Source organism: Monodon monoceros, unplaced genomic scaffold (genome assembly GCF_005190385.1).
Source record: "Monodon monoceros isolate NGI ecotype Baffin Bay Population unplaced genomic scaffold, NGI_Narwhal_1 Super_Scaffold_22, whole genome shotgun sequence".
Lineage (NCBI taxonomy): Eukaryota > Metazoa > Chordata > Mammalia > Artiodactyla > Monodontidae > Monodon > Monodon monoceros.
The window spans coordinates 47,489,683-47,514,071 of NW_021703779.1; the positions used below are offsets into that span (position 1 = coordinate 47,489,683).

Genomic DNA, 24,389 nt, shown 5'->3' on the forward strand with positions numbered 1-24,389 from the left:
TTGTGCTACAGTTGCTTCTGACTTTTATTGCCCTCCTTTTATAGTTGAGGAAAATGAGGGTCAGAGAGATAGATGGTTTTGCTCAAGGTGCCCTAGCCATATAGGGATGGTCTAATTCCAAAGCCCAGCAAACTCATTTTACTACTCCAGAGGGAGAAGGGAAAGAAAATAGAGAGGGGAGAGCCGGTGCTGGGTGAGGGTGGGAGACAAGAGGGGACTACATTGGGTTTTATCTCTAGCAAGGGCCTGAGATACCTTTGGGGCCAATGCAGGGCCAGGCCAGCAGAAGGCGGGGTGGGTGGAGTTGAGCCAAGGGAGAAGGGATAAAACCAGGTCCTGACCCACAGCACCCAACCCGTCGTTCGTTCGTCCTCAGTGCAGGGCAACAGGTAAGTGTTGCTTTCAGCCTGGTGCCCTCTCTCTTGGTCTGCTTGCCCACCTCAAGGCTGTATATGCTGACTCTCTGGCCTGACTAGATCTGACTTTGTCTGTTCCTTAGAATCTGTCACTCTGTCATTTTCTTTTTGCCCCCTATGTCTCTTCCTGTCTTTCCCAGTTTTCAGCTTTCCTTTGTCTTTTTTCCTCCTTGTTTCCTCTCCTCTGTTAGTTTTCAAGATCACTCACTTTACTTCATCATTCTCTGACACTCTAGCTTTCTCTTATTTTTCCTTTTTCTGAGGTTTATATGTATCTTTTCCTCTAAATCTCTCTCTCCCTTTCCATCTCTTTCTTCAACTCTGTATCTCTCAGTCTCGCAGTTTTTCTATCTCTTCCATTCCTTCTCTGTCTCCCAAGAAAAGGTCTTGGTATTTTTTTTTTTTGCCAATTCTCCATTCCTCCCTCACTTTGACTCCTTCTCTCTCCTTGGCTGACAGCAGAGCTCAATGGGTCAGACCCCAGAGGGCCAGAGGTAGGGAGAGAAAACAAAGTGAATGTGGGGTGGTGGGAATGATGAATTGGGAAGGGAGAGATTTGAGGGAATTGAGAGATGAATAATTAGCAGAAATAAGGGGAGATGGTGGGAGAAGAATGGGGCCCTATGCTGAAAGTCAATTGATTTGTTTTCTCACCCTAATTCACTGTGAGGCAAATCATTCACCCTTTGAAAAAAAGGGCTTGGTCTATGATTTCCACAACCTCTTCTATGTTTGATTTCATGGTCTTCTAAATTTTTGTTTCTAAGAATTTCTGATTCTGATTCCAGGAATCTAAAATTCTTTATGATTCTTCCATGATGGGGAGAGGGTGCTAGGAAGGGAAGTAAATCCTGATGCTTCCAACTCCTGAAGAGAAGTGACCACATCCCCTCCAGACTTAACTGATTCTTTCAAAGCAGGCCACAAAGGGGAGAGAGAGATCGAGGAACGCTGCAATGAGTGGTTTCTGGCTCTCTCCTGGGGTAGAGTTGTGGTTGGCCCCTCTGATCTCTGGGACTGCAGATTGGCTGCTGACACGAGAGAGGATTTTAAGGTGTAGGGAAAATCTTCTAGTAATGCTCTATCACTTGGCCCAAAATTTCACAGTTACCTCCTTGGGTAAAAGCATTGTTTTAAGAAGACCCTGGCAAAGATTGGTGCATAAGTTGTTAAATAATGGAATGAATGAATGTATGAATGAATGAATGTTCACCAGTGCCTGAAATTCCGCTTCAGTTAGAAATCTGTTCCTGTGGTAAAGGCATTGGTTACAACTCAAAATCAAGTGTCCCAGAAAGGGACCTGTTAGTGTAGGAGAGTGGATTTATGCCTGGAGTCAGGCTCTCAGTCAGGATAATGTGTAGTAATATTAGAATCATAGATCCATAGTGGTTAAGTTAGTAGGCTCTGGAACCAGATTGACTAGGTTCAAATCCTGGTTCTCCTACTTAGTAGCTCTGTGACCTGAACAGGTTACTTAATCTTTTGGGCCCTCAGTTTCCTCATCTTTGAAATAAAGTTGATATTAGTATATAACTCACAGGGTTGTCATGAAGATTAAATAAGTCAATGTATGTGAAGCATTTACAAAGGGGTATGGCACAGTGAGAACTCTGTGAGTGTTTGACTGTTAGAACCAGATGGAATCTATGGAGCTATCTAGTCCAATGTTTTTGGAGAAACTGAGGCCCAGAGAGGGAAAATACAGAGCCCAAGTTCATATAATAAGTTGTAACAGAATCAGGACAAGAATCAGGATTGAGACAAGAATCAAGTTTCCAGACCTGGTCTGGTGTATTCATGATGTTACTTCCCTTGACTATACCTTCACTTTCCCTACATAGAAAATGTAGAATATAAAAAAGAACAGATAACACTTTTTCAGCATTTACTCTAGGATAGGCACTCTTCTATATACTTTATATAGATTATCTTACTGGATCTTCACAACATCCCTGTGAAGTAGATTGTCCTTGTTATTATCTACATTTTAAAGATATAAGACATAGAGCAGAGACATGACTTTTCTAACGTCCCAGAGCTAGTGAGTGGTAGAGCCAGGATTCAAATGCAAGTAGTCTGGCTCCAGAGGCTGTGCTCTTAATACCCTAAATTGCCTAAAATACTCCTTTGATTCGATTTTACTCACTCCAGTCTCATGATAGGTAGTAAGATAGAATGGAAACAGAGCCCAAGATGGGCAGGCAGAGTGAGGCAGGGCAAATTCCAGGAAAGGAGTGCCAGAACAGAGAAACTGGAACTGAAGCTTGAAAGAACTTGATAATTCAACAAATTCCAAGAAGTAGCCTATATTTTCCCAGGTCCCTGAGAATATCATGGCTGAAAGCCCCTTAGAGATGATGTGTGTACTGAACTTCTGTTTTTATACCTGGGGGTGGGATTCACCATCATCCAAAGGCAGGACTGGACTTTGCTTCCAATCTTGGGGGTTTTTCTTCACATTACATACCCCAATGTTGTCATTATTGTTGTTAATGTTGGGGAAAGGAATTTGCAGGAGCCTGGAACCTGGCCATCTGCTTTGCCTCCTCTCCCTGGGCCATCCGCCCCCCTCACCACCAATAGCTAGGGTCAGCCCCAGCCAGATGCACAGACATGATTCTAGAAAGGAACTCCTCTTCTCTTCCACACCCTGGTCTCAGCTTCGGGAGTGGTCAGACCCTAAACGTGATAAACTCTGGGAGCCTTATCTGTGGTCTGCAGGCTCAGTTCCAAGCACTTTAGCCTTTGCAAGAAGGCAGGAGAAGGGAAACTCATATCTCCAGATATAAGGTAGGCATCAAATCCAATTCATTACCTACCATATGAGGTAGACATAAATACCTTACATTTGACAGCTGATGAAAGCTGAGACCCAAAGAGGAGAAGTGACTTTCCAAGAACGTCCAACAAGGAGTTGGGGAGATGGAATTGAAATAAGAAAAGCTAAGATTTTCTTTTAGGCACTTTCCTAAAGTGTTAACATGAGTTTCATTAGTCCTTTCAACACCCCTTGGCCTTTCCCAATTTCAGGACCCACACACCCTACCGCACATACCAACGTATGCTCTTATGACAGCCTGTGAGAGTTGGAGGAGGATGCTCTGGGATGGAACAAGGGGAAGAGGCTGCTTTGTGAGTTAGGAGGAGGGTGTTTGCTCTATGAGATCTAGAAGGGAGGGGGTATTGCTCTGTAAGAGGTGAAGGAGGTTGTCATATGATGACATGGCCACGAGCTCCTCCTGTTCACTTTTCCCTCACAACCTAAAGCCTTAAATACTAGAGGTGCTGTTAGGTTCTACTAAGTAGCTCTCCTGGTGGTGGGAGGGCCTTAGTCTTACCACATTCCTCCATCTCTCTCCCATTATCCTGTCCCATATCTTGTCTCACCCTCTGATGCTGGATCTCTAGTTTGTCCTTTTTCTTTTAATCTATTTCTCCCTCTTGCTATCTCTAGCTCTCTTTGTCTTTATATGTCTCAGCCCTCCCTCATCCCAACCCCCAACCCACCTTAGCCATCTCTCTGTCTCTATCCTTTGATCTTAGCTCTAACTCAGTCTCACTCTAATCTCCCTCAGTAGGGAGGGCCAAGATCCTCTTTCCTTAGCTCTTCTTTGTTGTTCTCCCCCACCCACACAATCTCTGACAGAATTTCTCCTTTACCTTTGTGCCTGACTGACTCTCTGCCTCTGCTGGATTCTCTCCTCTCCTGCTTTCAGTTTTCTGAGTCTTTGTATATTCAGCCATGCTCCTTGATTTCGCCTCATATCCCTTTTTTGTCCCTCTGTCTATCTGTCTCTAACTCTACCTCTGCTCTGTTTCTCTCTCTCTCTCTCTCTTCTCTCATCTTCTCTCTTTCTCTTATCTCAGTCTCTTTCCCTACCTTCTATATTTCCCATAATCCTCTTGTCCTCTGCTTTTCTGGATCAGTCCTCTTCTCCCTGTTCTTATCTCTACCTGTCCCCTTTCCTCTTGCTTTGATCTCTCTCCCGCTATTTCTGTTGTAACTCCACTACTACCATTGCACCTTTGTTCTCTTACTTTCCTCCTTTTATCTTTCCTAATTTTTCTTTCTTTATGACCCTTCCTCTATTCTCTTTCCTCCATTTGAGTCCCTGCTCATTCATTAATTTACTCCCAAATTCAACAAATATTTATTGAATGTCTACTATGTGTATTTTTTTCTTATATTCTCCCCACCCCGATTCTCTCCTCTGTCTTAGTCTCTGCCTCTTTCATTCACCTATAGACTTGTTTCCCAGATTCCTTGGGTCTTGCTTTCACCTACATATCTATCTGATTTTCAAAACTCCAGGAGAAAGTCCAAAGACAGTAATATATCTGTCTCGTGGCACATGGTGCCCTTTTGTCCTATTTCCTGAATCTACTTAAGCTGGTACCTATGGCCTCAAGCTCCTTGTCTCCCTGACTGGGTCTGCTAAGGAAACACTCCGAGTGAAGCCTCATGAGCCCTTGTCAATGGCATCTGTCTGCATTAGCAGGTTGAATCTTCATTTGGCTGAGGCCAATATTCTTAGAAAGAGTCTTAGCCTTAAGTGTTGATCAAAGGGTTGGTGGGTTGTCAACTCTCATCCTGCCACACACAATCAGACTTCAATGATCCTTACCATCACAGAGCGGGTCAGTGGCAGAGTCTGAATCAGAATTCAGGCTTTCTGACCTCCAGTGGGAACTCTTTTCTTCACCTCTTTTGTCTAATGATCAGTTTCCTGTTTCTTCCTCTCTGATGCCCTATTAGTACATTTTAATATTTGGAAAGCTCTTACCCTGAAATGACAATAAAGGCATCTCTGGGGAGGGAGGCAAGCATTGGGTGAGAAGCTAAAGGCAAAGGATCAAACACAAGAATGACCCTTGGCTTTCAGCCAGGTCTTCATGGTGGAATCTCATCTCTTCCACATCTTATGCAGAACTTCGGGCTCAAGAGGGTGGCAGCAGCCATGTTGCTACAGCGTTGCCCAGTGCTTATCCGGAGCCCCACAGCCATCCTGGGCAAGATGATTAAGACTCACCAGTTCCTGATTGGTATTGGACGCTGTCCCATCCTGGCCACCCAAGGAACAACCTGTTCTCAAATCCACCTTAAGGCAACCAAGGCTGGAGGGGGTAAGAAGTCACTGCTGGCAAATGGGGGAGAATGTTTGGATCCTAGAGATAAGATTCCAAGTCATATTGGTCATCATTACCTAATAATTGGAAGGGTTCATGTGAAAAGTATCAAGGAAGAATGAGCTTGCCTAAGAGTTCACTGGCCTCTGACTTCTGGCAGTATCTCTAAAAGGAGTTTCACTCTCATTCCCCTCACATTCTATATACTCCAGTCATGCTGAAACTAAAGTTGTCTGGATTAACTGTTTTCTTAAGTTTCTGTGTCTTTGCACCTGTCAAATGACTCTCTCCCATTATCTTTACTAGAGTATCTCATACTTCTCATGCAACATTTAACTTGGGCATCATCTCCTCTATGAAGCCTACCTAGACTTCCAGCCTGTCCAAATCCAATTCTGGGTCATGTCCCTTTCCTCTTCTAGCCCATGTCCTCCCTCCAATCCCAGCACTGCTCATAATGTGTCTGCAGTATGTGCCATTCCCAACAACTCAGGAACTCCCCTAGGGACCAGATACATCCATCTCTGTGTCTCTACCATAGCCTGAGATAGAGCTTTGAGATATAGTACTTCTCAGTGACCACTGTTAAACTTACAGCTAGAAGCTCACTGCCATTTACTCTCTTAACTTTACGTAGACTCTCCATCTTGGGCCAAGAGCCACTGTCCCTTCATGCTGTTGGAACTCCAGGATGGGAAGAGTAAAATTGTGCAGAAGGCAGCCCCAGAAGTCCAGGAGGATGTGAAGACTTTCAAGACAGGTTGGAGTTAAGTTCCACCTCATGTAACCTCTACACCTAATGCTTGATTTCACTTTATTACAGTCCTGAGCTAGGCAGCTCAGGGCAGCTACTATACATTTCATGATGGAAATCCAGTCTTTTCCAGGGGAACCATGTTACTCAATAGCATAGACTGTGCACTGAAATGCACCCTCCCCAACACACATACATGCTTCTGTAACTTTTAGCTATTAGTCTAAAATGAGCCCTCTAGAGTTCTGCCTCCCCTCTCCCAAGTGGCTAAATGGATTCCAACAGGCTGGGCTCCCACATTTAAGCAATACCACTCTATGACAATCTGGATTTGCATAAAAGAGTGAGTTTTGGAAGCAGGTACATTCTTTAGAAGAGTATGGATCCCAGGTGAACTCAATTGGTGCAGACCACTGAAGGCCACACTTGAGAGTTGGCCACACTTGAGAGTTGGCCATACAGTCAACATCTTTCATAGACCCTTTTGGGGTATAATTAAGAGTAAAAATTTCAAAATTGAATTTTAATGACTTTCAGAAAAGAAGAGTAAGGTACACTGTCCTGCATCTACCTTCCAAGTGCAAGACTCAGCATTGCTGCTCCAGTTATCTCACCCAAGGGAAAGTCCTAGTGAAGAGAAGTGTAATTCAGCCTATGGATGGCTTCCTGACATATAAGTCTCCACTTGGGGAGATGAGAAAGGGCTCACTTTTCAGAATATTTCTTCTCTCTGTACAAGGCTTCCCTCTTTCCTAAACTTGAATATTTATATGTTGTATTGCGTTTAAAGAAGATAGCACATGCTTTCTTTTTCCCCCCTTTTTTTCATGGCCAATGAATCCCATACTCCTTCTCAGACCTGCCCATCTCCCTGGCCTCAATCAGCCTGAGGAAGCCATTCTTCAGTCCCCAGGAGCCAGAGAAGAATTCAGAGAAGGTCACACACCTGATTCAGAACAACATGGCTGGTGAGTTTGCTGAGGAGGAAGTAAAAGGGGTAGGAATATGGAAGGAATGCTGAAAGGGCTTCTGACACAGTAGAGGCAATGGCAAGAAAGCCATTTAGAGCCAAAGGGAATCTGAGTTTAAATTTTAATGCTGGCACTTGCTGTATCTGCATGCTTTAGAAAGTAAGTCACTCCCCTCCAGTGAGATTTTAATAACTCAACAAGTTATTATGAGAAGGAAATAAAATTACACTTATGGAAGTGCTTCTAACTTGTTATGAAGCTTCATTAAATATTAGGTGTATTCCTATTATTTCTTCTCCACGTTTCCCTCAAAAACTCTCATCCTTTGCAGAGAGCCTTTTTCCCCTCTCTTATATGTGTTTATATTCATTTTTCCTAATAGAATGTTTTATTTTCCCGATATAAAAAGAATATAAAGAGGGAAATTTAAAGCACTCAGAGTTCCACCATCCACCATTAGCTTTTTGTCATACTTTTTCCAGATATTTTCCTATGACTAAACACACACACACACACACACACACACACACACACACATACACAACTACACTTCCCTCCACACACATGTTGTTATTAGAAATGTGATCTTATTCCACCTGGAGTTTGTTATTACGCTTTGTTCACTTAACAATATGTTAGGGGCATTATTCCATGTCCCTAAACATAGAGCTGCATAATAATTATTAATGGTTGAAATGTGTTCTGTAGCATGAATGCAACATCATTTAGTTAACCAAGCACCTATATTTCAGGTAATTGTTTCCAACTTTTTGTGTGTATTCTTCCACTCTACATTGTATGTTGGTTTTACATACATATATATGTATCCAAAGATAATATATAGTATTATCTTAGACTTAGTGTGGCTGTACTATAGAGTATTTAGTTATTCCTCTATTGGGTTGCTTCCAATTTTTCCTATTACAAACAGAGGTGCAACAAACATCCTTGAATGTACCTCATGTATACAGGTAAGTGTTCCTCTAGAATAGACACTAAGAGGTGACGATTCTCAGGACGTAAGGGTGTGTACATTTTCAATATTAATAAATATTGCCAATTAGTCCTCCAAAGTGGTGTACCAGTTATCAAAGAGAATCCATATTCTCACACGCTCTCCAGCACTTAGTATTATCACATTTTAAAATCTTTATCAATTTGATGAGTGAAAATTTGTTTTTGCCTTTTGATTTTCCCCGATTAAGCATCTTTTTCTACATTTATTGAATTGTCTGTTTATATTATTTGCCCACTTTTCTATTGGGTTAAAATTTTCCATAATAATTGTTCAGAGTTTCTAAAAAATAAATTCTGGATATCAATTTTTCTGTTAAACATGCTGCAAATATTCCCCTAGGTATGTCAGCATGTGCATTTTAAAAACTCTTGGTACATATTTCCAAACATCCCCACAGCAAAGATGTTTCCAATTTACACCCCTACCATATAAGTTGCCATCTGCAACAATCATGATTTCTGTCTCATGGATAGAGTTCTGGAGTTCAACAAGCCCACTGGCATACATTATTTCAATTTATCCTAAAAGTAGGGTTGCTCCATTTTGTAGTGGTAATGGTTAAAGAAGTAGACTCTAGGTCACTTATTTGTAGGCCACTTATGTGCTGTATGACCTTGGTCAAGTTACCTAACCTCCATAAGCCTCTGTTTCCGCACTTGTAAAATGGAGATACTAATAGAACTTACCACATAGGGTTGTTATGAGGAATAAATGAAATAATATCTGTAAGTTCCTAAGAGAGGGTATTACATGTAATAGGCACTTATTAAATGTTGGCTATAATAATATTATTTAAAATTATTATTATTATTATTACTACTACTACTATATTACAATAATCATAATACTACTACTATGTGCCAGACACTAGTTTGGGTGTATTACATTCTGTTTGTCATCAGATGGTCACAATTCTGCAGGGAAGATACTATTAATCCCATTCTACAGATGAGGAAATTAAAACTAAGAGGATTCATGACTTGCTCAAGATTACACAACTAGGAAGTGGCAGAGTTATGACTAGAAACTAGACCCATCAACATTCTTCCACTGAAACTAGAAGTAGTGATTCTAGTAAGGAGGGTGCCATACTAACCTTGGGAAAAGAGATGAGGCCATGCCAAGGGTAGGAAGCCTGAGTGAATGTATAAATAAATTACTAAGTGAATGAGTCAGTGAGTAAGCAAAGGGATGCTTGAATGAAATAGTATAGAGTTAATGTGACCCAGTAAATTAATGACTGATCAAATAAATGAATAAATGGAAAGAGAATTGGAGAACACCAAATCAACAGCATGAATAAAATATGGACTAGCCAGGAAGTAATTTAAAATGAATTCTACTCATCCCCATTTCTACTCCTGCAGGAAACCATGTCTTTGGTTATGACCAGTTTTTTAGGAACAAGATCATGGAGAAGAAACAGGACCACACCTACCGTGTTTTCAAAACTGTGAACCGCTGGGCTGATGCATACCCCTTTGCCGAACACTTCTTTGAGGCATCTGTGGCTTCAAAGGATGTGTCTGTCTGGTGCAGTAATGACTACCTGGGCATGAGCCGGCACCCTCGGGTCTTGCAAGCCACACAGTGAGTAGTAGGGTCTGAGCCATGAGCTATGGGGAGACATCCAGAGAAGAGCCAAAGCCACGCATGGAAGGAAAAGGCAGAGCTGACAGTGGAAACCTTGTTTCCACCCAACACCCCTTTTGTCCAAGGTCTTCCAGCAAATCTAATCCTCAGACATGAACTAAGTCAAAAGCTATGTTTTCCAAACTCTTTGGTGTCCAGTGCTACAAAGGAAAGGATGAGAAACCAAGCAAGGCCCACTCTCTATGAGTTCTTACTCTGGCTGCAGAATGAGTATTGCCAGAGATGATGTGCTAACTCCTCTAGAAGGTCTTCCAAGCTAATCAAGCTCAACATGGCTTCTCCCTCCATCCCTGAGTGCTTTCAGCCTGAGAAGGAAGGTCCATTTCTCCCCATTGTTCCCAGCCTGCCCTCTACCTGGTCATATAGGACACAGCTCATAGAGTCACTAAATCAATACTGACCCCCTTCAAGGAAGAGAAACCTACCCAGTTCCTCAGAATCTGACAAGAATTTCTTCTTGTCCCCCCTCTGTTTTCTCATGGCCAGAGAGACCCTGCAGCGTCACGGAGCTGGAGCTGGTGGCACCCGCAACATCTCGGGTACCAGCAGGTTTCATGTTGAGCTGGAGCAAGAGCTGGCTGAGCTGCACCAGAAGGACTCAGCCCTGCTATTCTCTTCCTGCTTTGTGGCCAATGACTCTACTCTCTTCACCTTGGCCAAGATCTTGCCAGGTAAGCCTGGTGCCTGAGCTTTGTTCAGGGGTGGTATCCTGCACTACAGCATCCAGGTTTACTGCCTCCATCACTCCTTACCTGTCTTCTGAGTTCATTTGCTCCCATTGCCCTTCCTTATTACCCACCTTGCATCTCCTCAACACTGGATGACTATATCCCAACCTCACAGAAGGGTAACATCATAAATTTATCATTTCCCAACTCAACTGCACTCTTAACACTTATAAACAGTCCTTTTATGTCCCTACATCAACTTTTTCAAACTTTCTTCCCCCTTCTAAAACCTGTAGCTACCTCCTCCTTCACTCTTAGCAAATAACCTCACATCTTACAACACAAAGAAAACAGAAGCCACCAGACAGGAGCTCCTTTAACTTATAGCCACCAAATCCACAAATTCATCTGACTGTTCATGTACCCTTCTTTCATTCTTTCCTTTTACAAATTGAAAGCGCATCTCTCCTTCTGCCTAAAGCCAATCCCTTCACTTATACACTAGATCCCATCTGAATCCCATCTTCCTACTCCCCCATTCTCTAGCCAATAATGTCTTCAACTCATATGCCTGTCATCCTTCCATCATAGCCCAACTCTGGATGAATATAACTCTCCACCTTCTTTTTTTTTTTTTTTTTTTTGCGGTACGCGGGCCTCTCACTGCTGTGGCCTCTCCCGTTGCGGAGCACAGGCTCCGGACGCGCAAGCTCAGCGGCCATGGCTCACGGGCCCAGCCGCTCCGCGGCATGTGGGATCCACCCGGACCGGGGCACGAACCCGTGTCCCCTGCATCAGCAGGCGGACTCTCAACCACTGCGCCACCAGGGAAGCCCTCTCCACCTTCTTTATGTCAATCCTGGTCTTATATAATTGCTCAGATGGGAGCCACTAAAAATTCATGATCCCCAATGTCTACCAGGTCCTCTATGCTGCCTGGCAATCCTGTTTTCATAGTCAGCTCTCCAAGTCTCCAAGGTAACTCTGCCAAACCCCGATCTCTTCAGCCTTCTTACACCTCCACCTGACCTTCAACCACAGCAAATGACTTCACCTACTACCACACGGAAAATAGAAGACCCCACGCAGTAATGTCCTCAACTTCTTGCCTCAAACTACTTATAAACTCATGAGCATTCCCCTATGTCCTCTCCTCTCTCCTCTCCTGTCACAGTAGAAGAGGTGCCCTTTTTCTTGTTGACTAATTCTTACATTGGTGCTCTGTGTCCTCTACCTCTTCAGGAACCTTGATCTATGAGTTCTCTCTCTCCCTCCTGTATCTTTAGCCTCTCCCTCTCTTTAAAAATGTTGAAGTCTTTTGCATCTCAAAAAAAAAAAAAAAAACACTTGCCCTCATCATTCTCTAGCTACTGCCCTTCTCTCTCCTCCCTATAACAGCCAAACTGCTTGAGAGAAGTCTCCACACTTGTTATCCACTTCCTCACTTCCTGTCTATTTTTCAGCACACTGTAAACACCTCCACTGCTTCTCAGAAACTTTTTCCGAGATCACACATAACCCCAGCTAAAGCCAACATCTTTGGGAATGTTTTCAGTGAACCCCCTCTTCAGCCATTAGAATTCAACTTCTTTCCATTTCCTCTGCCACCATCCTCACCTAGACCAACATCATTTTCTTGATTTCACCTTTGCCCTCCTACAATATATTCTTCACAACAATCAGATCACATTTTAAAAATGCAAACCTATCTTTGTTACTCCCCTGCCCCAAACCCTTTAATAGATCCCCACTGCCCTTAGGACCAAATCCAAACTCTTTATAATGCCTTCTAAAGCCCTCAATAATCTGGCCTCTACCTATCTCTTCAGGCTCATCTTTTGACACCCCTCCTCTCACTCTTTCATTCAGTAATATATTAATTCATATATTCATTCACTCACTTGAAAATCAGTAATTTGTTTTTTATCCATTCATTCATTCAGGAAAGGTTTGCTTAACATCTAAAGTACACTTAGCCTTAACCTGGGTACCAGAGACAGAAAGATAAAAAGATGTGGCTCCTGCTCCCTAGAAATTCCCAGTCTACTTATCTTTCACAGCAGGTCCTCCAGGAAGTCATTCCTGATTTCCACAGGTAGAAGTGATCCCTTACTCTAATGATAGGCCACAGTTCCTTGATGTCAGTGCAGTTTTGGGGGCCCAGGGATCAACTCCATCCACCAATTTCCCATCTCTACCTGTTCTCCCAGCATTGTCCAGTAAAAAGCCCTGCATTCCTCAGGTCCTAGAGAAAGGTCTTCCCCTCTCTGGACCTTAGCTTCCTCACTTGTACAGTAAAGGGATTAGATTCCATGGTCACCAATGGCCCTTCCAGCTCTGACTTGTCATGAGCTTATGATTCAAATTGTGAAAGTCTGATGAGTGTCTACCCTGTAACTATAAGCAGAAGGATGCTACCTGGAAGAGGTGGGATTTCATCTAGATCAGGAAGAATCTAGCATCAGTCCAAATCAGCAAATATTCCCTGGGATAAACTCCTTTCTAAAGCTTAATCTTGGTGTCTAGGAGAAGGAACCTAGGTCCTGTCCTCAGGAAACTCTGGAGCTTCTTGGGAAATTCAAATTTCCTCCACCTCAAGATAGTCAAAGGCCAGACCAGAGTTAGAAATGCCTGGAGGGAAGAGTGTAGGGGTCAGAATTTCAGGGCAGAGGAGTTCTTCCAAGAGAGGAAGAGGTGCTACAAAGGCTTCCAGAGGATGGAGAAGCAGAGCAGAGTCTTTAAAGGGAGGAAAGGGTTGGCTCTCTGTCCCTGTCAGGTCAATCCTGAGGTTGAAGTGTGAATACTGGGACTGAAGCTTAAGCATTATGCATCTGGTTCTTCAGGGTGCGAGATTTACTCAGATGCAGGCAACCATGCTTCAATGATCCAAGGTATCCGCAATAGTGGAGCAGCGAAGTTTGTCTTCAGGCACAATGACCCTGACCACCTGAAGAAACTTCTAAAGAAGTCTAACCCTGAGACACCCAAAATTGTGGCCTTTGAGACTGTTCACTCCATGGATGGTATGTATATGTGTGAGTGTATGTTTACTAAAATTGGTCTCACAAAAACTATGATGATAATGATAACAGCTAACATTTATAGTGCTTATTATGTGCCAAGCAAAATTATTAGTATTTTACATGTATTAATTCACTTAATCTTCACAACGATTCTATGAGGTAGGTGCTATCATTATTTCTGTTTATTTATATGAGGAGATTGAGACATAAACAAGTGAAGTGACTTGCCCTAGGTCACACAACCAGTAACTGCCAAAGGATGGAGGCAGCTATTACACTGATCTCAAAGGTTAAGAAACTAAAGTGCAGAGACAGTATGCAATTTGTCTTGGTTGGCTCAGTAAATTGGTGCCAAAGTGAGTAGCTGCACCCTAGGATGTACGATTCCAATTCCTTCACATGACACTCCCTCCATTAGAAGTGCAAATCAATCATCCCAGTGTCTGGTTTCTGCAACAGAAAATCTCCCTGGGAGATTTTTCAGGGTCCAATATCATCCTACCTCTTTTCTTTTCCCAACTGAAACAATGCTCAAATCATTCCATTGTTGTCCCTTTTAAGCAGAAGTCATGTGTTTTAGGCATAACCTTCTGGATTTATTAAAATGAAGAGGTCCTCACTTCATTTCAACTTGTCACTTTTCCAAGTGAAACAAAGGAGAGTCCACTGTATTCTCTGATTTAGCCAATGTAAGTGCCATCACATCAAGCAATGGTGATGCACAGGCTGTTGAACCAAACTATCCATGTTCCAGTCCCAGTATGACAACTTACTAGCTTGGGCAAGTTTCTTAATTGCTCTGTGTCTCAGTTGCCTTACCTTTAAAAATGGAGATGATAATAATAGAGTAGCTGCGAGAATTTAAGTAAGTTAATTTATATAATGAACTTATTGTCATGCCCTCTTTCACAGTTCTACAACTAACAATGATTATATTTCTACCACTGAGACTACTCTAATTCCTTCTTTTTTTTTTTTTTTTTTGGCCACACTGCATGGCTTGTGGGATCTTAGCTCCCCGACCAGGGATCAAACCTGGGCCCTCAGCAGTGAGAGCACAGAGTCCTAATCACTGTACCACTAGGGAATTCCCTCTAATTCATTATTTCTGTAGTGAAAGCCATGTTGGAACCATTCTACTTCCTTACACTTGCAAATGAATGGTTCCTGATTCTTTTGGTGGAAACCCTGCCTAAATTGTCAACCATAGGGCTGAATTCCTCCCACTGAAATGATGCTTGAGCCATCACACTGTCCTCTTTGTCTTGGGCTCCAACTCCTGTGGTTTTCTCCCCTCCTGTTGTCCCAGCTCATATACTCTTATCCAGGCCTGGAGTCCCTGTTCCCACCAGAAGAAGTTTCGTCTGTATTCCAACTCCCTGTACCATTAGTTTCCAGCGATGGGGAATGGCAGAAGTGTGGGTTCTTGTATATGTAAAGTGGCCACAAAGTCTATACATGAGAGTCACAGCCATTTGAAGACCTTATAAACGACTATCAGCATAGAAGATGTCTAGAATAACAGGGAAAAATGGTAAATCTGCATGGAAAATGTACAGGAACATACAGATTACTTCTAATTCACTTTCATTCAGTATATTGAGACTGAGTCTGTGGGTGGGGGCCCTCAGGTAACAACATTGACAGAGATGAGACAGAAATATATTCCCACAGAGACACAGAAAAGACACAGAGGCACAAAGAAACTCAGAAAGAGACAAAGATATAGAGAAAAAAAGTCTGAAGTCAGAAAGGTAGATAAAAAAGGGACACAAACAGTAAGAAAGAGAGAAGTGAGAGAGGAACGTGAGGGAGGGAGTGAGAGAGACACTGACAAAGAGACAGAGGGAGGAAGTGGAGAGGAGAGAGAAAAACAGAGGCAGAGATAGAAAAATAGAGAAACAAAGATGGAAATAGCCACAAAAAGAGAGATAGTGACAAAAAGCCAGAAAGACAGAAATAGGGAGGACCAGTGAAGAATAATAATATTGACAGGGCTGCCAACAGTACTTGGCTGAGGGGGTGAGCAGGATCTAAAATCAGGACTACATTAACCTGGAGCAAAAGGTTATTTTTTTTCAATTTATTTAAACAAAGGCATCATATAGGCTAGTGCCAATCCTAGATGGAAATACACAGACTTGTACAGAAAAAAAAAAGAAGCAGAGAGAGGCTGGCAAATAGCATAAACAAGATGACAGATATTATCAGAATGAAGTAAAAATAGAAAGAGGCAAGTCTTAATCACAGGTTGGAGAAAACACACACACACACACAGCTTGGGTGGGAGTGGGGTGAAATTAGTCAACACATATAAAGAGGTTTGGCATAGCCCCAACTGACAGTGCACACCCACCTCCTTTCCCAACCTAAAGTAGTTATGGGTCACAAATTCCATGCTGGAGATGGAGCTGGGGAAGGGTTATGATCTACCTCTATTTGTTGGCTTTGCTCAGGTGCCATCTGTCCCCTTGAGGAGTTGTGTGATGTGGCCCACCAGTATGGGGCTCTGACCTTCGTGGATGAGGTTCATGCTGTAGGACTGTATGGGTCCCGGGGTGCTGGGATTGGGGAGCGTGATGGAATTATGCACAAGATTGACATCATCTCTGGAACTCTTGGTGAGTGAGTCCCTTGGGTTGCCCTTATATACAATCCAGAAAGGAAGCCCCTAGAAGACCCTTTTCTTCCTCCTCCCCACAACTGCAGGAGCTATCCGGGTAGAATTTACAGCCCCAGGCTATGGAACTCGTGGATTCTCTCATCCCACTCCCACCCCACTGCAGAGTTGCTGAGAAAGTCTGGGAGGGTTTTCTGAGAAGACCCCTGAGCCAGGCCAAATAGCCAAGTTCAACTCAGTGAGTGGAGAGTTGTGGTTCTAAACTCCTCCCCCACCCCAGCCCCAAACTTCATTTTAGCTCCACTTTTGGGCCTAACCAGTTGATGGTCCCACCCAGCTCCTGCATATCTAGTCATTGCATATGGCAGCCCTTGAAAGTCCTATCTCAAAGCAGCAGAATTATCAGCTCTGTCTGCCTTGTCATGGACAGGGGAGATGAACAGAGGCCTGTGAAGGGAGTCTGGAGCTCCAGCTTTTGGTATACCGCCTTGTGTTACCTGGTGCATGACCCTGTTCCTTGGGGGACTGATAATGGGGTCTGTGCATATCCTCCTCATTCTCCTCCTTGTCTCCAGGCAAGGCCTTTGGCTGTGTGGGCGGCTATATCGCCAGCACCCGTGACTTGGTGGACATGGTGCGCTCCTATGCTGCTGGCTTCATCTTCACCACTTCACTGCCTCCCATGGTGCTCTCTGGGGCTCTGGAATCCGTGCGACTGCTCAAGGGAGAGGAGGGCCAAGCCCTGAGGCGGGCCCACCAGCGCAATGTCAAGCACATGCGTCAGCTACTAATGGACAGAGGCCTTCCTGTCATCCCATGCCCCAGCCACATCATCCCCATTCGGGTGAGAGCCCCACACTGCCCATTTCCTTCTCTACCTATCTCTTCTGGGAGCCTTCCCACACCCAGCAAACCGACACCTGTTCCTGTCAACTCTGCTTTCTTGTTAATCATCCTCCTTATTGCCAGTTATGTTGCCCTTTTTGAAAAATTATCAATCATTCTGGATTAGCCAGTCCTTTTTTTTTGTTTGCATTATCTCATGCTTATTTTGCATTAGCTATTATCTCATGCTTATTAGACTGTCCTGACCCTCAGTTTTTTCAAACTGTGGATCAAGACCATTAATGGGACACAAAGTCAGTTTAGTGGGTTATGATTAGCATTAAAAAATAGAAGAAATAGAATAGGAAATGTTGGAGCACATCACACATAGTAAGGGTATCGTTTTATGAGAAATTTGTTTCAGTTGCGTATATGCACATTTATGTGTATGTGTGTATAGTACGGTCATGGTGTGAAATGTATTTCTTAACGGAGAACTGAAGTCAGAAAGTAGAAAATCAAACTCCATGGGGCTAGCTGCTACTTTGGATTCCCAACTATGTTTGTGTTTACTGCCTTTAAAAATGAACCTCTGGGGCTTCCCTGGTGGCGCAGTCGTTGAGAGTCCGCCTGACGATGCAGGGGACGCAGGCTCGTGCCCCGGTCCGGGAGGATCCCACGTGGCACAGAGCGGCTGGGCCCATAAGCCATGCCATTGAGCCTGTGCGTCCGGAGCCTGTGCTCCGTGGCAGGAGAGGCCACAGCAGTAAGAGGCCCCCACACCGAAAAAAAACAAGAACCGCTATTGTATGTATGTGCCACACTTTCTTTATCCATTCATCTGTCGATGTACATTTAGGTTGCTTCCATGTCCTGGCTATTGTAAATACAGTTGCAATGAACATTGTGGTACATGACTCTTTTGATGGACCTAGAGACTGTCATACAGAGTGAAGTCAGGAACAGAAAAACAAATACCGTATGCTAACACATATATACGGAATGTAAAAAAAAAAAAAAAGGTTCTGAAGAACCTAGGGGCAGGACAGGAATAAAGACGCAGACTTTGAGAATGCACTTGAGGACATAGGGAGGGGGTAGGGTAAGCTGGGATGAAGTGAGAGTAGTATAGACATATATACATTACCAAATATAAAATAGATAGCTAGTGGGAAGCAGCCACATAGCACAGGGAGATCAGCTCAGTGCTTTGTGTTCACTTAGAGGGGAGGGATAGGGAGGGTGGGAGGGAGATGCAAGAGGGAGGAGATATGGGGACGTATGTATATGTATGTATACATGTATGTATGTATATGCATAGCAGATTCACTTTGTTATACGGCAGAAACTAACACACCAGTGCAAAGCAATTATACTCCAATAAAGATGTTAAAAAAATGAACTGCTAATTCTTTCTTAAATTCTTAAATGACATCTATTTGTGTGTGTCAGTAAGCTGGGGTATGGTAAGGACAATTTTTTGTGACCTTTATTGATGAGAATGGTCACTGTTCTTGGGCCAACCCAATGTTCCCTTGAAAGGCTGCTTTTGTAAATATGTTTCTTTAATTAACCCAGTGACAGCACCCCAGAGGTGGCTTGGAGGGGTTTATCTTCTTACCCAGAAGCACCCCAAATTAACATACTAGCTAAGTATGCTTGCTCTGCCAACAACTTCAAGACAAGGTCCCTAGTGCCACCTCCACCTCCTTTCATTTTTTTTTTAATTGCAGTATAGTTGACTTACAATATTGTGTTAGTTTCAGGTGTACAGCAAAGTGATTCAGTTATATATATATATATTTTTTTTCAGATTATTTTCCATTATAGGTTATTACAAGATAGTAATAGTTCCCTGTGTTACATATTTAATAGTTCCCTGTGACTATAGTTCCCTGTGTTATGTAGTAAATCCTTGTTGCTTATGTATTTTATGTATAGTAGTTTGTATCTGTTAATCCCATACTCCTAATTTATCCCTCCCCTCCTCCCTTTCCCCTTAGGCATCCATAAGTTTGTTTTCTGTGAGTCTGTTTTCTTTATAGATTCATTTGTATTATCTTTTAGTCTCCACATATAAGTGATATCATATAATATTTGTCTTTCTCTGTCTTACTTCATTTAGTATAATATTCTCCAGGTCCATACATGTTGCTACAAATGGCAATATTTCACTCTTTTTATGGCTGAGTAATATTCCACTGTGTGTGTGTATGTGCTGCTATGAACATTGAGGTACATGTATCTCAAATTTGCTTGCTGCCTCTGAGCAACTCCTTGATAGAAATTCTAGACCTGCCACTGACTAAGCCTCTTATGAAAAAATATGTCCCCAAATTCAGTGGTGTTCCTTGATCTGGTTCCCTCCACCTACTTAATGGAGCTAGTGATAGTGGTCCCAGGGTAGCAGATACTGACAGCCTTTTCTCCTGAGCCCAGGTGGGTGATGCAGCACTGAACAGCAGGATCTGTGATCTCCTGCTCTCCAAGCATGGCATCTATGTGCAAGCCATCAACTACCCAACTGTCCCCCGGGGTGAGGAGCTGCTGCGCTTGGCACCCTCCCCCCACCACAGCCCTCAGATGATGGAAGACTTTGTGGGTAAGTCCTCAACGTGGGTGCCTACAGTACTCTCCTTCCCTTCAGCCCCAGTATGTGAAGAAGTTGAGAATGGATGCCATTCAGTTTAAAAATATATTCCTGGAACATCTATTATGTGCCAGACCCTATACTAGGGTCATAAATTAATGAGAAACAGTCCTTATACTCATAGGGCTTCAGTTTGGTTGAGGAGATCATAGCAGACCCAAACAATGACTTCAAGGGCTGATCAAAGTTCAACAAAGACAATGTATGGGGGAGTTGTGGGAGCAGAGAGGAGGGGCCTGACCCAACCTGTGGGATTCAAGACAGGCTTCCTAGTGGAGATGACACCTGAGCTGAGTCTTACAAAGCTGTGTGGTATTGGGCCAAGAGAAGAAAGAGGGTGTAGTAGGGGTATTCCTAGCAGAAGGAAGAGCATGAAGAAAGGCAAGGAGGAGGGTGAGAAGTAGCCTGGGACTTATCAAGAATAAGCAGGTGTTACTGGAATGTAGGGTAGTAAGAATGGAGGGGTGGAGGGCAGTGTTTATCTATGAACCTACAAAGACAACACAAGATTTAGAGGCTTGTAGAGCTGAATAGCTTGGGTTTTATCCTGAAGGATGCCAGTTTAGATGCTCCCTGGTGGTCTAGTGGTTAGGATTCGGCACTCTGAAAGATGCCAGTTTAGTCAATTCACCTAAAGTTTACTGGATTCCTGTTGGGTGCAGGGCCTGGCATAGAGCAGGTTCTCTTTCTAGGTCTGTTGGGTGAAAGACACATAGGCAGTTGATGGTATAGCAAAGGAGACAGACATAAACATGGATCGTACTGGTCCAGTGTGATGAGTTCCAGTACTCTGGGAACTGGAAGGAGAGTGCTCATTTATGGCTAGAGAGGGTATAGGAAGGGTGAAATTAAAGAGGCTTTATTGGTAAGGAAGTCCTGCTGCACCTTGAAGTACATGTGGTATGGTGTAAGGACATTCCAGAATAAGGGAATTCCATGAGCATGGACCTAGAGATAGGAAAACAGAGGGCATGCATGGCTAACAGTCATTCTGTTTGTCTGGAGCATAGGCAGAATGAGAGTCCCGGGAAGAAAAGACAGGTAGGTGCCATTCATTCATTCATTTAAAAACATCAAATAATGCTAGCCAACATTTATTAAGTACTTACCACGTGCCAAGAACTGTTCTAAACACTTTACATGTATTAACTCATCTAATCCTCATGGGGTACAGATGGTATTATTAGTATTTCCATTTTATACATGTAGAAATTGAGACATAAAAATATATAATAACTGGTCCAAAGTCACACAGCTATTAGATTTGAACTGCAGAGTCTGTTTCTACATCCATGCTCATACCACTAGATCTGTATACTACCTCTGTGAACTAATGATCTAGACTTCTGGACCTTTTGCTCTGTCCTCTCACTTGCTCCAGGCTTCAATTATAGACCTCTCAGTACTCTCAGTTCTCTGAGTGTCCATTTATGCTGGGCTTTTGCAGGAAAGAAATATGAGGCATCCACCATGACTCCACCAGTCAGTCCTTCAATGTCATAGCCCACCCATCACGAAATCTTGCAAATGTTCTCTACAATCGCTCTCTAATGTCTTTTCTCCACTGCCACTTCTTTAAGCTATGTCAATGTGATTTCTTCCTAATTTTCCTGCTTCTCTCTTGCTTCCTTCTAATCCCTTATCCATATTGACCACTAGAGGGATTTTTCTAAAAATCTGACCATATAGCTCTCTTGCCTAAACCTCTTCATTTTTCCCTATTGTCTAGACTAGAGCAGTGGTCTCCAAGGTGAGGTATGCAAGATGATCCATAGGGTAAGGGGATTTATTAGAATTTTATGTTTACTTTTTATATTAAAAAATAGGAAATTAAGCGTGACTGATATTGATCTCTAATATATAGCGTGACAATGATATACGTATATAGTATATAAAAAATACATACATTGGAGGTACATACTACAACTTTTGTACTAATAGGATGTATAAGCCCCCAAATTGGAGACAACTGGCCTGGAGAACAGTCAAAGCTCCTTGGCATGGCATTCAGTGCCTTCAACATGGTGAACTCTATGCCCTCACTTCTTGCCCACATTCATTTTATTTCTCCAGCTACACTGAATGATTTATAGTTCCCTCATTTTGCTCTAGCCTCTTACCTCTGGGATTTTGCTAATGATGCTCCCTTCTGATTGGAATGCCCTCCCTCACCCCTTACTCTGGCTTACTTCTTTTCATCTTCTAGCCTTAATCAGGCATCCTTTCATTCATTCTTTCGACACATATTTATTGAGTACCTACTGTGTGCTAGACACTGTTCTAGGTGCTGGGGATCCAGTAGTAAACAAAACAGACACAAATTCCCTATCCTTCTGGAACTTACATTCTAGTGGAAGGAGATAGTCAAAAAACACTTTAAAAAGTAAGTGCAAATTAAATAGCATGGTAGTTCTAAGCACTATGGAAAAAATAGAGCAGAATAAACGTGCTGGTTGGGGGGATACATGGGCTAGCTTGGAGGAGGGTTGTAGCATTAAATGGAGTGTTATGGGTAGAGACAACCAAAGTGACACTTGAGCAAAGATATGAAGGAGGTGAAGGAGTTAGCTGGGCAGGAATCTAAGAGAAGGGCATCCCAGGCAGAGAGAACAGCCTAAGACAAGGAAGACCCTAACACAGCAGTATTCCTTCTGTATTTGAAGAACAGTAAGTAGATGAGTGTGGATGGAGTGGTGTGAGCAAGAGGGAAAGAGACAGAAAACTGAGGAGGGGCAATGTGGGCTAGACTGTGTAGGGTATTATAGGCCACTGGAAGGGTTATGGCTTTAACTCTGAAATGGAGAGCCTTCTGAAGGATTTAAGCAGAGGAGTAACATATCTGATTCAGGTTTTAAAAGAATTTCTCTGACTTCTATGTTGAGAATAGACTGAAAGACTGGGAGCAGGGAGATCCATTAGGGGGCTACTGTAATATTCTGGGTTAAGAAATTATGGTGGCTCAGACCTGAAAATAGCACTGTAGGTGATGAGAAGTGGTCAGATTTTGAAGGTAGAGCCAATGGTATTTGCTGATAGACTGGATGTATGGTAGGAGAGAAAGAGAAAAATAAAGGATGGCTCAAACATTTTTGCACTGAGCAACTGGAATTGCCATCAACTGAGATGGGTAAGGCTGAAAGTAGGGTAGACTTGGTGGAGAGTAGGGAGATCAGTAGCTCAGTTGTGCTCATGTTAAGTTACAGATGCCTACTAGATATCCAGGTGGAGATATAGAAACACAATTGGATACACAAGTCTAGAATTCAGGATACAGCTTTAGGCTAGAGATGAAAATTTCAGAATCATCAGCATACGATGGTATTTAAAGCCATAAAACTAGATGAGATCACACAGGGAGTAGGCATGAAAAAAAGCCAGGGACAGAGACACAACTGAGGTACTTCTGACAGCAAGGTCAGGTTCTGTCCTCTGGGCTCCCACTCCCTCTAGGAAAAACCCCTGCCCCAGGCTCCCAGGTCACAATACTGACGACACTGTGTGGGTAGTGTCAGTGTCACCTTCCTCACCAGGCTAGGAGTTTCCAACTAGATGGATTCACTTCTTGAGCCACAGCATGTCCTGTACTTAGGGCTTGGTTCAGGCCAGGTCAGTATAGCTTCAAATTATGTCACATGAGTGCTTCTCAAACTTTTATACATCACAGCACCCATACACAAATGCTAACATTCATAGCACACGGTGGAGCAAACTGAGGAGGATACCTCTGGTTCCGAGACATCTCAAAGGGTTGAGGGGATCAATATCTTGGCACATCTGTAATGTGACACAGGGATTAAGACCTACTCTAACCAATTATTTCCCTCCCCTCCCCTCACTACCTTCAGAGAAGCTGCTGGCAGCCTGGACTGAGGTGGGGCTGCCCCTCCAGGATGTATCTATAGCTGCCTGCAACTTCTGTCGTCGTCCTGTGCACTTCGAGCTCATGAGTGAGTGGGAACGTTCCTACTTTGGGAACATGGGGCCCCAGTATGTCACCACCTATGCCTGAGAAACAAGCTGCCTTGGATCCCTACCACACCTGCACCTCTCTTGGGGCTGGGCCGCCTCCTGTCCTCTGCTTTGTTGTGTGCCTCTAGCTGACTTGAGCCTGAAAATAAAAAGCAAAGTGTAGCATTTGTAGCCCTTTGTTTGACAGAGAACAGACAACTACATTATACCTGACCCCCTTAGACAAGTGGCAGAGCCATGAGGAAACCACTGATCACCTGTTGGTCTGACCATCCCATTTTACTGATAGGGAAACAGATCCAGAAAGAGGAAGAGGCCAAAAACTACACAGTGAGTTAAACAAAGAGCCAGGACATTTGGCAGGTTTATATCAAATGGCTCTTTCCCCATGGTTTCAACAAGAATCCAGGGATTGACTCTTCATGCGTAGGCCCAGAAACTCAGGCCCCAGGTAGCCTCTGAAGCCAGGAGGTGGAATCAGCCCAAACCAATCTGCCTGGAGAAAAAGACTGGTTCCCCAAAACTTTGGAGATATTTTCCAACAGAGAGAATGGATGTCCTCCTCAATCCATTATCCTCTTTGCTTCTCACAACACCTTATAAAACAAGACTTATCAGTTCTGTTTCCCAAGGTGAGAAAGAGGCTTGGCTATAGCAAGCAACTTGTTCAAGGCAATGCTCCCAAACTTTCT

General features: G+C 43.2%; 1 protein-coding gene across 2 annotated transcripts; it reads left to right on the forward strand.

Annotated features, from left to right (window-relative positions):
* Positions 1 to 265: 265 nt before the first annotated feature.
* ALAS2 (5'-aminolevulinate synthase 2) lies at positions 266 to 23,867 on the forward strand. 2 transcript variants are annotated; one of them, XM_029239883.1, is made up of 11 exons: positions 266 to 389; positions 5,348 to 5,543; positions 6,184 to 6,306; positions 7,158 to 7,268; positions 9,657 to 9,879; positions 10,429 to 10,613; positions 13,454 to 13,633; positions 16,090 to 16,254; positions 16,829 to 17,097; positions 19,518 to 19,680; positions 23,574 to 23,867. In XM_029239883.1, the coding sequence occupies exons 2-11, from the start codon at positions 5,378 to 5,380 to the stop codon at positions 23,735 to 23,737; spliced, it is 1,749 nt and encodes a 582-aa protein (XP_029095716.1). In that variant the 5' UTR covers positions 266 to 389; positions 5,348 to 5,377; the 3' UTR covers positions 23,738 to 23,867. The 2 variants fall into 2 exon arrangements, with proteins under 2 accessions (XP_029095716.1, XP_029095715.1); XM_029239882.1 differs by lacking the exon at positions 266 to 389 and adding an exon at positions 3,516 to 3,551 and having other exon boundaries at positions 5,303 to 5,543; positions 23,574 to 23,862.
* Positions 23,868 to 24,389: the final 522 nt, after the last annotated feature.